Source organism: Canis lupus, chromosome 27 (assembly GCF_048164855.1).
Source record: "Canis lupus baileyi chromosome 27, mCanLup2.hap1, whole genome shotgun sequence".
Taxonomy (NCBI): Eukaryota; Metazoa; Chordata; class Mammalia; order Carnivora; family Canidae; genus Canis; species Canis lupus.
In genome coordinates this window covers 29,664,413-29,679,389 of record NC_132864.1, presented here as the reverse complement: position 1 = coordinate 29,679,389, position 14,977 = coordinate 29,664,413, and the positions used below count along the sequence as shown (strand labels likewise).

Sequence of the window (14,977 nt, the reverse complement as noted above, 5' to 3'; positions counted from 1 at the left end):
GCTGAGGGAAGGAAGGATGGATGGAAAGGAGGAGGGACGACACCACCAACTTTCTGATCTCCACCCTGGATCTACTGCAAGAAGAGCCATTGTTTTCTGGAGTAATCACAGGTTTACAAGCCTTACCACTAAATGTGCTGTGATTAATTTATTTGTAGGAAGAAATCCTAGTCTCTCCTGATTTCAAATGTTTAAGGTCGCTGCAATACCAAAATACTTTTCCACAATCATTTCTGTGTGCAAAGCCATTATCTTGGGACTTTTACTTGACCTGCAGGCTCTATGCCTTAGAGGGTTATAATGCTGAGAAAACACTTTTAGTTGAAGAAATGGGTCATTAAGAACAGTGGTAAGTCTTCTTAAGCACCATATCTCAATCACAATGGGGATCAACAATTGCAGTAAACAGCCTACTCATACAGCTACCATTAGAAGCAACAGTCCTAGTCAAGCAGATTTGTTTTTAAGTGAGCTTTAAGCCAAAATGGTCTAATATCCATTTCAAACTCTTATTAACTTAAATTCACTTAATATTTACTGAATACCATAGCACCAGGAACCTGCTAGACTCTGATAATACAAAGATGAGTAACCACAAAATTGTAACACATCCCATAAATGCTGTAAAGGTGTGTTTGAATACCGAAGAAGCCAGAGGCAAGGGTAACAAATTGTCAAGGAGGGAATGGAGAAAGGCTTCATAAAAGTTACCACCTAAACTGGGTTTTGACTCATGAAGAGAAATTCCCCAGGCAGGAGAGAAGAGAGAGAACTCAGAGGTGTGAGGTGTAGCTGAATACTTCAAGGAGGGTGGTTTTACTAATAATATAAAGGCAGAAGAAGGGGGAAAAGAGACACTGACAGAAAAGCTAGCAGAGACCAAGATCATACCACTAAGCCTGATACCATGCTAAGTAATTTCATCTTAGAAGTAGTAAAGAAACACTGAAAGGCTTCAGGCTGGTTAAGTACATGATCAAATCCATGTTTTCTCTCCAACAGACCCTATTCCCAAATAGATCTAAAAACATCCTCTGAAATACCTGGCTCTAAACCAATTAGGTTGAGAAATAGGAGACAATATGGAAAATACAGTAATATGAAACTATATCATCCCCACATGCAATTTAATTAATTCTGATCATATATACAGAATTTAAACAAAATTAAACTGGGTGATTCTACTAATTATTACTGCCTTTACTTCTACAGTAATGAGGAAGCAATTTCTGGTTGCCAGGGTTTTATAGTTTTTATCCCATTCCCTCCTATTGTGACCATCCAATATCAAATGGGCCGTTCTGAACACAGTGCTTGCTCTATGGTATGAATGCATAGCATGCCTCTTTCCTTGATGAATCCAATGTGTCTATCAGCTATTACAGATATCATAGCTCAAATCTAAATGCCAGGAGGAATTCGGGCCACAATTTCTCCTGGATATAAATGCTTAACTACAAAACATAATAAATAAATACTACATAAATACTGAATGCCAATTACAAACAAAATGGCATTTTGACCAATGTAAAGAATTTGACAAAGGAGTTGGATAACTTCTGGACCACTGAGTTAAATAAACTTAAGTAACAGATTTCAAAGAATCCCAAACCCCAAAACACACCATGTGAAGTCTGAATTAGAGTCTTGAACTTTTATAAAATGTCATAAAACATTTCTCTGTGCTATACAACCAAAGCGCAGAAAGAAAGCTGCAATACTAGCAAATGAAAAAGGAAGAAGGCATTCATTTGATGAAACTACATGAACTTTTCCTATCTTTGTGGTGAAAGGCACACTCATTGAAAACTACTAATGATGGCAGGGCAATGAAGAACCAGTTCACTGAGAGTACCCTCATAACTGAAAGTGGTAAATGCGCTCTTGAGAATGGAGAGTCTCCCTTTTCTTCAGTAATATAATCCAATATGCAAATAAACATTGTATTTAACATATCCATGCTTATTCCACTAAGAAGCCATTAGCATTAACTTCATCCTGTAAAGAGAGTCTGCAGGGAGCTCAAAGTACATTTCACCATTTGACATTAAGGTCCCGGAAATTATCTCAACTGAGGCAGTTGGTAACTACTAAAGACTAAAGAATAAAAGCCTATACAGCCTTTGTACCCTTATAAGTTTTAATGATACACCATTACCTAGTACAAATTGTTCAATATTACTAAACAATGGACAATTCAGATGACAACTATGTGTATCATTTTAAATCAAGCATAAGAGTTGCTTGTTAACCTAGTGTCCCCGAGTGCTAAAGAAAAGTGGAGCACACAGTGTTTTCATATCCAATTCTGTATAACACTCCTCTCTTTGAGAACATTAATAAGTTTTTTTACTTCCTTTCTCCATCTACTCTAGTGGGAAAAGAGTTGGCAATCACTTACATTAACAAGAGACTCCTTGAACTTGATGTGAAGTCTATAATTAGAAAGGGCAATGATGGCATCCTCAGCACGGCCCACATACTCTGTGCTTTCTCCATGAAGTTCAAGAAAAGGAACCTTCAAAATCGAAGAAAAAACCTTTCAGAGTTCTAAAGCAGTAAAGCAAAGTCTTCAAGCACAGGCTGGACAAATGGATGATAAAACCTGTCACTCAAAAATACAATATATAAAAACAGGACCTAAAAAGGATAGTTTATATCTACATAATTCAAATATACCTGGGTATTCAAAATCTAGACTACTGAAGGAATGCCATACAGATGATCATCTCAAACAACATATTCTCAGGAAATACGTCTTTCTAAAAAGATACTCTCCAGCTTGCATATTTAGGAAAAAACAAAACTATCAGTGCATACTTCAATCCATTAGGTCTGCTACACTGTTACTATGATGCTAAATACTTCGTTTATAATCAAAGTGGCCTGTAATTACCTGAAGATTCTCATCCTCCCGGATCAGCTGCTTCCTGGGAAAAATCTGATTGGCCTGGATGCACTCAAGGCTGTGTCGAGTCTCTTCATCCTGGAAAACCCCAAAACCTTTAAATAATTTCAAAGCTCCCATAGCATATAGTAGTCCATATATGATTTTTCTGCCATGTCTAGTAGCATAATCACAACTGAGAGTCCAGTTACCAAAGTAAACAGGCAGAAAGATTAAGGAAAAAATATTAATCACCAAAGTGTTACAATCCAATATAGGTGTTTCTAGATGGATGCAAAAAAAAAAAGGTCTAAGAGGTTAAGAACATTTTTACTAGTAAGTTATTAGTATATTACTTGTAAGAGAAACCAACATAGTTTTTTCTCTTTAAGTTATAACCATAAATTCTTGATTTTTAAAATCTATATCCTTAATTATTTAAGAATAAAATGATGTTGGGAGGCTGGATGGCTCAGCGGTTTAGCACCACCTTTAGCCCAGGGCCTGATCCTGAAGACCTGGGATCGAGTCCCACGTCGGGCTCCCTACATGGAGCCTTCTCCTTCTCCCTCTGCCTGTTTCTCTGCCTCCCTCTCTGTGTCTCTCATGAATAAACAAATAAAATCTTAAAAAAAAAAAAAAAAAGAATAAAATGATGTGATATCTACAGTTTGCTTCAAAATAATTGGAGGGGGAAGGGTAGAAAGGAAATGAGTGGGAAACAAAATGGATTATCCAGGAGGGTAACTGAGGAAATTGGGTAAAGAAGGGGTTTACTAAACTATTGTGTCTACTTTGGCTAGATGTGAATTTCCATAATGGAAAAGTTTCTTTAAAAATTTAAGTTTAGGAGCACCTGGGTGACTCAGTGGTTGAGTGTCTGCCTTTGGCTCAGGTTGTGATCCTGGGGTCCTGGGATCAAGTCCCACATTGAGCTCCCTCTGGGGAGCCTGCTTCTCCCCTCTGCTTCTCTCTCTCTGTGTGTCTCTCATGAATAAATAAATAAAATCTTTTTTTAAAAAATTTAAGTTTAGGAACTGAATTCCTCAGTTCCTAAACTAGGGACCATTGTCCCTAGTTTAATCTTCCATATTACAAAAATAGATTTCTATTAAGACAATTTCAAAAAGAGCACTACATTCCAATCAAATGGCACTTGAACTAATTATAATGTGTATTTAAAAAGTAGTCTTTAGATTATGAATTTTTATGATTTAGGAAGATAGAAGAAAAGCAATCTATTGGAAAAACTGACTGTAAATTATTATACAATCTGCTTTATATAGCACATTTTACCAGAGCAAAAGCCATATCATGTTCTTCTGACAGCACTAAGATTTATAACCACTAGTTAGTGAACAGTTCTACATGTACTGCTTAACACAATTCCAGCAATTCTTTAAATCTCCTCACAGGAAAAAATAAATCCTACTTATAAATAACATTCTACCTACAAATCCTAGCTATAAAAACCACTTAAGGTTCTACCTAATAGCAATCTTAACCATAAAACAGTAACACTACTAATGTGGCTCTCAAAGTAAGATCTACATATTCGAGACCCTTTTAGGGGCTCTATGTGGTCAAAACCATCTCCACATTAGTACTAAGACATTAGCTGCTTTTTTTTTCACTGTACTGACATTTGTACTAACAGTACAAAAAGACTTAGTAGATAAAATATTGGCACCTTAGTATAATCAATGACACCAATTTCACTTAAAATGTCCTTGATAAAGCAGGGGGAAAAAAGATGAAATTTTATTAAATCTTGACACTTCAGTGAAGTCTTTTTTATACAGGAAATAACATGAAACACTTCTGACACATAATGACTTATGGTCGTCTCAAGGTAAAGCATTTGTGCAATTGTTTTAGTTAGAAGCTGAACTACCGGGATCCCTGGGTGGCGCAGTGGTTTAGCGCCTGCCTTTGGCCCAGGGCGCGATCCTGGAGACCCAGGATCGAGTCCCACGTCGGGCTCCCGGTGCATGGAGCCTGCTTCTCCCTCTGCCTGTGTCTCTGCCTCTCTCTCTCACTGTCTGCCTATCATAAATAAATAATAATAATTAAAAAATTAAAAAAAAAAAAAGAAGCTGAACTACCTAGTTTTTTCCTTAAATGCCGTTTTAATTGAAAGAACAACTGACAAACTATAATTCAGGCTTAAGCTGGCCGATTTTTCCCTCCAAATGCAATTATTAATTGCTAACAATAAAGTCCCTTTTTTAAAAAAAGATTTTATTTATTTATTCATTAGAGACACATGGAGAGAGGCAGAGACATATGCAGAGGGGGAAGCAGGCTCCCTGCAAGGAGCCCAATATGGGACTCAATCCTGGAACTCCAGGATCACGGGATCAAGCCCTGAGCCGAAGGCAGATGCTCAACTGCTGAGCCACCCAGGCGTCCCTGATAAGATGCTTTTATGTGAAAATTTGATTCTTGGGAAACCTATCATCTACTAAAATAAAGAACTTCACAGCTTCCCAATATTTAAGCAGCCTTTTCCTTTTTTTAAAAAATAAAGATTTTATTTATTTATTCATGAGAGACACAGAGAGAGAGAGAGGCAGAGACACAGGCAGAGAGAGAGAAGCAGGCTCCATGCAGGGAGCCCGACGCGGAACTCGATCCTAGGTCTCCAGGATCACATCCTGGGCCGAAGAAAGGCGCTCAACCCCTGAGCCACCCAGGCGTCCCATAAGCAGCCTTCTCTGATGAAATCAGTGGCAATACTAGCAAATGTGGTTTTTAGAAGAAATTATAGGGGCACCTGGATGACTCAGTTGGTTTAAGCATCCAACTCTTGATCTCAGTTCAGGTCTTAATCCTAGAGTTATGAGTTCAAAGCCCCAAGTTGGGCTCCAAGCCTAGCATTTAATTTTAAAAAATTAAAAATAAAATAAGTTATACGAAGAAATATGTCTATATTTTAAAAAGATTTTATTTATTCATGAGAGATACAGAGAGAGAGAGAGAGAGAGAGAGGCAGAGACAGAAGAAGAGGGAGAAGCAGGCTACATGCAGAGAGTTCATTGTGGGACTCAATCCCAGGACCACCACAGGATCATGCCCTGAGCCAAAGGCAGATGCTTAACCTCTGAGCCACCCAGGTGTTCCCTTAAATAAAATCTTTAAAAAAAAAAAAAAAAAAACTAAATCTTAAAAAAAAAAAATCTAATACAATATAAAAAGTTCACTGAAAAAAAAGTTCACTGATATGGTTTCAGATTCCACATTGCAACCTTTAAAGAAATCCTACTTGTCAAAAAAAATAAATAAAACACAAGTATTACCTCTCAAGTTTTGGCATAACAGAAAAATATACATAATATCTTCCAGATGGAAAATATTCTTCTAACTACATATCTGTGTGAGGCTGGATTTATTTATTTCGCATATTTCAACAACATTTTTTTCAGCAACATATTTTAACAAATTAAATGCAGAAGTAGATATGATGATCTTGCTATCATCTACTAAGCAAAACATTAAAGAGATTTGTAAAAATTTTAAAATAACACCACTGTTTACACTATTTCTGGATGAGGAAAAAGTTATTTTTCATAAAAAATGTTATTTACATTAACATTTAGTTGGTTATTATTACTTTTTTAAGATTTTATTTTTAAGTAATTGCTATACCCAACATGGGGCTCAAACTCCCAACCCTAAGATCAAGGTCTGCACACTCTACCAACTGAGCCAGCCACGCACCCCAATTACTGTTATTTTTAAACAAACAGAACATTTTAAAGACTTCTGAGATTTAATTTCTAATACAGTAAGTATAGGCAGACATACCCCATATAAACAAAATCTCTCTGGGGTCCTAAGTAAGGAATGTAAGAAGGGATCCTCAAAGCAAAGACTTGGAGAACTGTTGCTCTATCTACTACACTGCAAAACCTAAATACCATTCAAGTGATTTCATCTGAGGTCAGACGTTCTCTAAAACTATCCTCCTAGTGCTAATCTGTGACAAGAAAAGCCTTACAAAGACTGAATAACAATCCCTCACCCATCTACCATTATAAAACCAGTCTCTTGGCTACTGGCTGACTAGGCCCATTTCATCCCCTTCTAAGGAGCCACTTTATTTTGAGGCACAAGAATTTTAAGAGCCTTTTAAATGTTTGATATTTAAAATATAGAAAGAAATTAGTGACTTTGAGTTCTAAAAATAAAACTTTATAAATGCTTCATGAAATCCAAAAAATACTTACAAAACATCACTCATCATTAAATTAAGTCATTATATTTGAAAACAAATCCTATGTTAATAGAGTCACATCCTTGGGCTGTGAGGTATTCACCATGATTAATTCAGAAATTACAGCTGATGAATAATCATAAAGGCAAAAGTACAAAAATCTACTCAGTTTCTTATAACAAAAAAAAAATCCAAGGCGGTATATTTTAGTAAGGTTGATATCATGTGGCTCAAAGCCTCTAAAAATATAATTACTTGGGGTATACAAAGGTTTGTAAAAAAGGCTCTGCTCCTATAATTTTTTAGATTATAGATTATTTGAAGAGTTCTGTGTCAATCTGTTCCATTTTATCCCTCTTCAGTCATTTCCTCCAAGGTCAATCACTGAGTGAAGATATAACAAGGGACACAGTCATATGTGAAAGGAATTCATTTTTCTATGTGTTACCTTTTTTTTCTTTTTAACCAATTCTATTTCCATTCTTAAGAGGTAGCTCTTGACTCAAAGAACACTGAGCATTTACACTGAGAACTAAGAGAAAAGATACGAGGAATCTTGAAATTAGGAAGATTTTTCTCATAAATTAACAGGGGAGAAGCAGGAAGCACTATGAGGGGGAATGCTTTTAAAAATTATTACATACAAGGGGCGCCTGGGTGTCTCAGTCAGTTAAGCATCTGACTCTTGATTTCAGCACAGGTTGTAATCTGGGGGTTACGAGATGGAGCCCTGCCTGGGACTCCACGCTTAGTGGGGAGTCTGCTTAAGATTCTCTCCCTCTCCCTCTGCCCCTCCTCTGGTTTTCTAAAATAAATAAATCTTAAAAAAAATTATTACATAAAAGTATACTGTAAACATGCCTCCTCAGCATCACATTAAACTTTTTAAACTCAAATATATAGGCCTAAAGTTTTATTCTCTTGAAGATCATTTTACAGAGGCACTTATTTCTTCAAGTGATTACCAAACCAAGTTTTTACTAACCTTTAAAAAGCACAGAATTAAAATAATGTAGCAAGCTAAAAACAAAACCAAAAATGAGAAGCCATTACAAATCTATTTTGCTGGCACATTCACTTGGGTGCTAATCCATGCCAACGTATATAACCGAAGTAGCCAGTGAAAACTGAAAATGGAATGAATTAATTTGAACAAAAGAAAACAGTGAACTGAGCAAGACAAGATGTGAAGTAATAATTTTTCATAGTCAAATAAAATAAGTGCTCTTTTTAAAAGACTATCTCAATTCACATTACCTTTAGAGCTGATTTTTCCCCTTGTACATAAAATGCATTTAATCAACAAGGACTAAATTAACATTAGGACAAGCTACTCACTGACATCCTAGACGAATAGTATTTCAAAAAACATTACTTGGCTAACATATAAATTGAATTAATTGCCTACTTTATTTTAGTTTTTAAGTTTGATGGGTGAAAAAGGAGGTCAAACTTGAGATGGTTGATAAGAGGAAGGAGACAAAAAGGAAGAAACAAACTGGCAAGTCTTGGCCTCCCCTAAGAGGCTTGCAGAATTTCTCCCAGGCTGCAAGTAGTAATTTATTAGTATTAGGGAGCATGTATTCCACATGGTCGATTTCCTGGTATTGCTGAGGAACACCAGGCATTGTGGAATCTGGCACTTCTTAGTCTCTACCAGTTCCCTAAGGTCAGTGGGGCTAACTACAAAATCTTGAAAAGGGACTAGTATCACAGTTCAAGCTAGTTTATGCTATCTACTTATGCAGGTAAGAGAGGTAGTCCATGCCTCCAAGGGGAAGTCAACATCACAAATAAATATTTAAAGAACACAGGAAGCAGAAACTGCCGAGAAGTCAAAATGCCTATTAACTTAATTCGTATACAGTGTTCCAGGATAAAAAAAAAAAAAAAAGTCTGCTCAGAGTAAAATATGTGTAGGAATACTTGACAAAATGTAAAAATGAAAATAATTCTCAGTCTCATTGTCAATTCCAGTCATTATTCTTAAGACTGGTATTGAAGGCTATCAAAAATATAAATTTCTCAAAAAACATATATAAATTTCTCTTGATATGGTGCTTGGGATTTATTTCAAAATAAACCAAGAGTTGACGGTGAGGAAATCAGAAGAAACAAGTACAGCCACGAATTAGCGATTACTGCAGTGGACTGATGAGTATGAGGGTTCACTGAACTATTCTCTTTGTATAAGCTTGAGATTTCCATAATAAAACATGAAAATGTATTCTCCTACTGCTTAACCTCTCAAAAAAGACTTTAAACTTATTTAAGAATCTTTACAAGCATAAGAGAGAGATGTTATTCAAATTAATACAGAGGTTTGCATTTTTAAAAAGAAAATTTGTGTTGCCTGGGTGGCTCAGTCAGTTAAGCATCTGCCTTTGGCTCAGGTCATGACTCCAAAGTCCTGGGATCAAGTCCCACATCAGGTTCCCTTCTTCCTCTGCCTCTACCTGCCACTCCACCTGCCTGTGCTCCTTCTCTGTCAAATAAAGAAATAAAATATATATTAAAAAAAAAGAGGGACACCTTGGTAGCTCCGTGGTTGAGCATCTGCCTTCAGCTCAGGGTGTGATCCCAAGGTCCTGGGATCAAGTACTGCATCAGGCTCCCTATGGGGAGCCTGGTTCTCCCTCTACCTGTGTCTCTGCCTCTCTTTGTATGTCTCTCATGAATAAATAAATAAAATCGTTTTTGAAAAATAATTAATATTTTGAAAAGACAGACAATTCAGTACTCCTGAATGTTCTATACAAAAAATAAGGATTAAGCATATATGACCAAAATGCTGAAACAGAATATATCAATTAATTAACATTAATTAAATCGATGGTTCAGCAACTTGCGAAATGTTATATAGCTAGTAAAATGAACATTAGGAATCCAATGAATCAACATGGAAAAAAATGTTTAATTCTTTTAGTGAAATAAGCAAAATAGAAATTTAATTATGGGGATCCCTGGGTGGCGCAGCGGTTTGGCGCCTGCCTTTGGCCCAGGGCGCGATCCTGGAGACCCGGGATCGGATCCCACATCGGGCTCCCGGTGCATGGAGCCTGCTTCTCCCTCTGCCTGTGTCTCTGCCTCTCTCTCTCTCTGTGACTATCATGAATAAATAAATAAAATCTTTAAAAAAAAAAAAAAAGAAATTTAATTATGCTTTAATTCCAACTACATAAAGTATACATATAGACATGAACCAGAGAGAAAGGAATACAATCATGGGTTTTGGTGGTAGAATTATCAATGAGTATTTATAAAAACTTGTTATGTTACTTTATGAGAAATTGGAAAAAAAAAAAAAAAAAAAGACACATGGCCATACTGCTCCCCAGATAACACAAAAAAGAATCTCAAGAATACACCAGAAGAGTATCTGCAGGACACCAACAGAGACCCCAACAGCACCAGGACGAGGACCATGTTGCTAGCTAGCTACATGGTATACAATAAAAGCCCCTCAGTACAGAATAGAGCTGCTTTTATAAATATAAGCCTGTTGTTATTCATTAGCACTGGTATTCATTACATACAAATATTAAGCAAACACTTTTTCAATTCATTAAAAACTCTACAGGAAAACCAATAAAATAAAATGTAGTCTAGAAAAATAATATTAAAAGTTCATCAATGTTCAGATATAGGATATATCAAAAAGTTGTTATAGCCTAAGAAAAAATTGGCCTAGCTTCAAAATGAAAGCAATTACTTCTCTCCTTCTTTCAGTCTGACATTTCTGCACAGCTAGTTTTTCTGTTGTGTTTTAGTTTGTTTTTAATTTTGAAAAGCATTTTCCACCCATATCCTTAATGAAGCTTGAAATTAACATGGCCTTTTCAATTCTTTCTTTGTGCATCAGAATGAAACAGAATTTGGATCTAGGAAACAAAACAAGGTAGAAGCAGGACAATGTTACAGGACACCGTTTCTTTTTTAAGCCTTGAAGCACTGTTTACATATTCTCAGAATTGATAGAAATGTGGTTGGATCATTGCTCCATCTTCTCTGCTTGGACTGGCCCTAAATGGCCCACAAGTCACTGAAATGTCCAGTTGCTCTTTTCAGTGAAAGATGTAGGTAGGGAGTGTGCAAAACTGCTTCACCTTTGTTGGGATAAAAACAGTGCCTTAAATAGACCAAAATGCGAAGGCAGGGATTTATTTCTATCCAGAAAGGTGAAATCCTAAAGAATATGTGTATGACCAATACAATTGGTCTACAATTCTTCTACAAACACACCAAACACACACAGTTTTCACGTCATCTTGCTTCCTAGAAAAGGATTAAGAAATCTAAAATCCAGGCAGCCCAGGTGGCTCAGCAGTTTAGCGCTGCCTTCAGCCCAGGGCGTTATCCTGGGGACCCGGGATCAAGTCCCACATTGGGCTCCCTGCATGGAGCCTGTTTCTCCCTCTGCCTGTGTCTCAGGCTCTCTCTCTCTCTGTCTCTCATGAATGAAAGAAAGAAGAAAAGGAAAAGGAAAAGGAAAAGGAAAAGGAAAGAAGAAAGAAAATCTAAAATCCAAGAACCATGAATTTTAGTCTTTACTCCACTTATTACCTGACTGAAAAGAGACCATATCTAATCCATAGGATCATATAAAAATAAACTGTTCTAATTCATTATTAAGTAAACAATAAAAGAAAGGTAACAAGAAGAGAGTTCAAGAAAAGAAAAGTAAAATGATTTACAAAAACAAAAATGTATGGCCCCATTTAGTGTTCCACTTCATTTCAGGATAAAGTTCAATTCCAGTTTTCTTGTGATTTCTTTTCACTTACCATGACAGGAGGCCCAGATTAGGAGGAGAAATCCCCGTCCCTTCTTCAGTGTCTGGCAAGGCTTTTCTTTCTTTTACGCCTGGATCTTTAAAAAGAAAACAAAGAAATAAAAGGACAAAATTGGCAATTTTCCCCCTAACCTGGCCATATTCTAATTAAAGAACTACATATATATGGACCTGCAGACCTGACCAGAGTCGGCCAAGAACAAGTTAAATATCACCCAGCCAATTTCCACTAGTTAAATCCAAAATCCACAACACCTTTGCGAAAGTACTGAAATATACATATATAGTTTAAAAGTTAAGTTTCATGTGATATAAATTGTAGCTCAATTTTAAAAAATGTAATTAGGGGTGCCTGGCTGACTCAGTTGATGGAGCATGCAACTCTTAATCTCAGGATTACGGGTTCGAGCCTTACATTGGGTGTAGAGATTACTTAAAAATAAAATCCTTCAAAAAATAAAAAGAATTTTTAAAAATGTAAAGACTGTACATATAATCAAACTTCATAAAACACTAAAAATAATCTTAGAGTAAAAAAGTTATGGGACAAATCCAGCAGCAACGAGCATTCTAAGCATCTATAGCATAGTCTCTAAAGACTAATTTCCACTGCAACTTGGTAGAAGTGTTAATGTTCTGTTATTTATTTTTTTTTTGAAGATTTTATTTATTTATTCATAGAGATGCAGGAAGAGAGAGAGAGGCAGAGACACAAGCAGGCTCCATGCAGAGAGCCTGACGTGGGACTCGATCCAGGGTCTCCAGATCATGCCCTGGGCTGCAGGCAGTGCTAAACCGCTGCGCCACCGGGGCTGCCCAATGTTCTGTAATTTAAAAGGTTAAAATAAAAATATGCATAAGCATTATTTGTACTAATTCCAAAGCATGTTCACATGCACAGAAAAATCATACAGGAATTTTTATCATTGATAAAGTTACCCTTCTAAGAAAGAGAAGTGAGAATGGGGACTTTTAGTTTTTATACTTTTAGAATTACTTTACATTTGTAATTAGGAAAATAAATTTTACAAAGTTTTTTAAATTTTTTTAAAAATCTTTAAAATATTTTTTAAGATTTTTTTTTAAAGGTTTTATTTATTCAGGAGAAACATACAGAGAGAGGCAGAGACATAGGCAGAGGGTGAAGCAGGCTACCTGCAGGGAGCCTGATGCAGAACTCAATCCCAGAACCCTGAGGTCACGACCTGAGCCAAAGGCAGACTCTCAACCACTGAGCCACCCAGGTGACCCTCAAAGTTTTTTTTAAAAAGAAACTCAGGGGATCCCTGGTGGCTCAGAGGTTTAGTGCCTGCCCTCGGCCCAGGGCGTGACCCTGGAGTCCCGAGATCGAGTCTCACATCAGGCTTCCTGTATGGAGCCTGCTTCTCCCTCTGTCTGTGTCTCTGCCTCTCTCTCTCTCTTTCTGTGTCTCTAATGAATACATAAATAAAATCTTTAAATAAATAATTCTCCTTCTGTGTCTCTGCCTCTCCGTGTGTCTCTAATGAATACATAAATAAAATCATAAATAAATAAAGTGAAACTCAATATTGCATAAAAGGTTTTCACTTAACCTAAGGCAGAGTGTGAGGATAATGACCTCAGTTTAAAAAACAACAAGAGATGTAGGGGTATACCTGGGTGGCTCAGTTAAGTGTCAGACTCTTGACTTTGGCTCAGGTCATGATCTCAGGGTCCTGAGATCAAGCCCCACGTCAGGCTCTGCGCCCTATGGGAAGTCTGCTTGAGGATTTTCTCTCTCCCCTTCTGCCTCTTCCCCCACTCCCATTCTCTATAATTAATTAATTAAAAAATAGTAAGAGGTATAGAGCAATGGCTCTATAGGCAAATGAGATATGAGTTCTGAGTCTGCAATATTACTAACTCTATGACCTTGAGAGCTGGGTTAGGTATGTTAATACCTGAGCCTCTGTTTCTTCATCTATAAATGAAAATTAACAATTGCATAAAAGAATTGCAAGGGTTAAAAAATAATGCATAGGTGTCCTTAGTATAGTTACTAGCATATAGAAATAAGCACCTTTTAAATCATTAACTAAGATATTCCGTTACATACAGAGAATTTGGATAGGATAGTTTCCACCACTGCCCTATTTTTAAAATACACACATACACACAAACACGTTAGTACATACACACAGTTAATTATTATTTTTGAACCATTTAAAAGAGAGCTGTAGGGCAACCTGGGTGGCTCAGATGGCTGCCTTCAGACCAGGTCATAATCTCAGGGTCCTGGGATCGAGCCCCATGTTGGTGGTCCCTGCTCAATGGGGAGTTTGCTTCTCCCTCTCCCCTCCTCTCATATTCTCTCTCTCTCTCTCAAATGAATAAATAATTTTTTTTTTTTTAAAGGAGAATTGTAGTGGCACTTGGTGGCTCAGTCAGTTAAGCATCTTGGTCAGATCTCAGGGTCCTGAGACTTAGCCCTGCATTGGACTCTACACTCAGCACACTAGGTCTGCTTAAGATTCTCTGTCCCTCTGCCCCTCCCACCCTGCTCTCTCTTTAAAATAATAAATAAATATTTTTAAAAAAATAAGTAAGAGTTGTATACACCATATCTCTGTACTCCTTACTACTTCAGTATATACCTACTAAGAACAAAAATAGTAAGTACTAGATTTGAAATTTAGAAAGCTTACCATTAAAAAAAAAAAAAAAAAGCTTACCATTGATATAGTACATTAATCTACCTTGAATATTCCAATTTGGTCAACTTAACCAATTTTATCCCTCACAATAATTTTTTCCCTCAATAAAGGATCCAGTCTAGGATCACATACTGAATCTAGTTGTCCCATCTCTTTAGTGTCTCTTAATCTGGGACCCATGTTACACTAATTCAAATAATGTTTCCTGGCATCAAAATTAATTTCATAATCTGCCATCTTTCCCTCCAAACCTAGACCAAGTTTCTTAAGATGAGAATGTAACACTTTCAAAAAATGTTAACACTTTAATTCATTGTTTTGCAAATACAGGTCTTAGATGTCTTATCTCAAGTCAATGTTTCTAAAATTAAAAATCAAGATACATTTACATTATTATGCCAATGTAA

At 36.5% G+C, this 14,977-nt stretch overlaps 1 protein-coding gene across 15 annotated transcripts in view; it reads right to left on the bottom strand.

Annotated features, from left to right (window-relative positions):
* MTMR3 (myotubularin related protein 3) overlaps window positions 1-14,977 on the bottom strand; it is a 141,377-nt gene that overhangs the window by 42,406 nt on the left and 83,994 nt on the right. For all 15 annotated transcript variants that reach the window (XM_072803193.1, XM_072803192.1, XM_072803198.1 and 12 more), the window contains 3 exons: window positions 11,888-11,972; window positions 2,897-2,986; window positions 2,402-2,518 (listed from right to left, as the gene is read on the bottom strand). In XM_072803193.1, coding sequence (XP_072659294.1) covers window positions 2,402-2,518; window positions 2,897-2,986; window positions 11,888-11,890 — 210 coding nt within the window. In that variant the 5' untranslated portion in view covers window positions 11,891-11,972. The remainder of the gene's footprint in view (window positions 1-2,401; window positions 2,519-2,896; window positions 2,987-11,887; window positions 11,973-14,977) is intronic.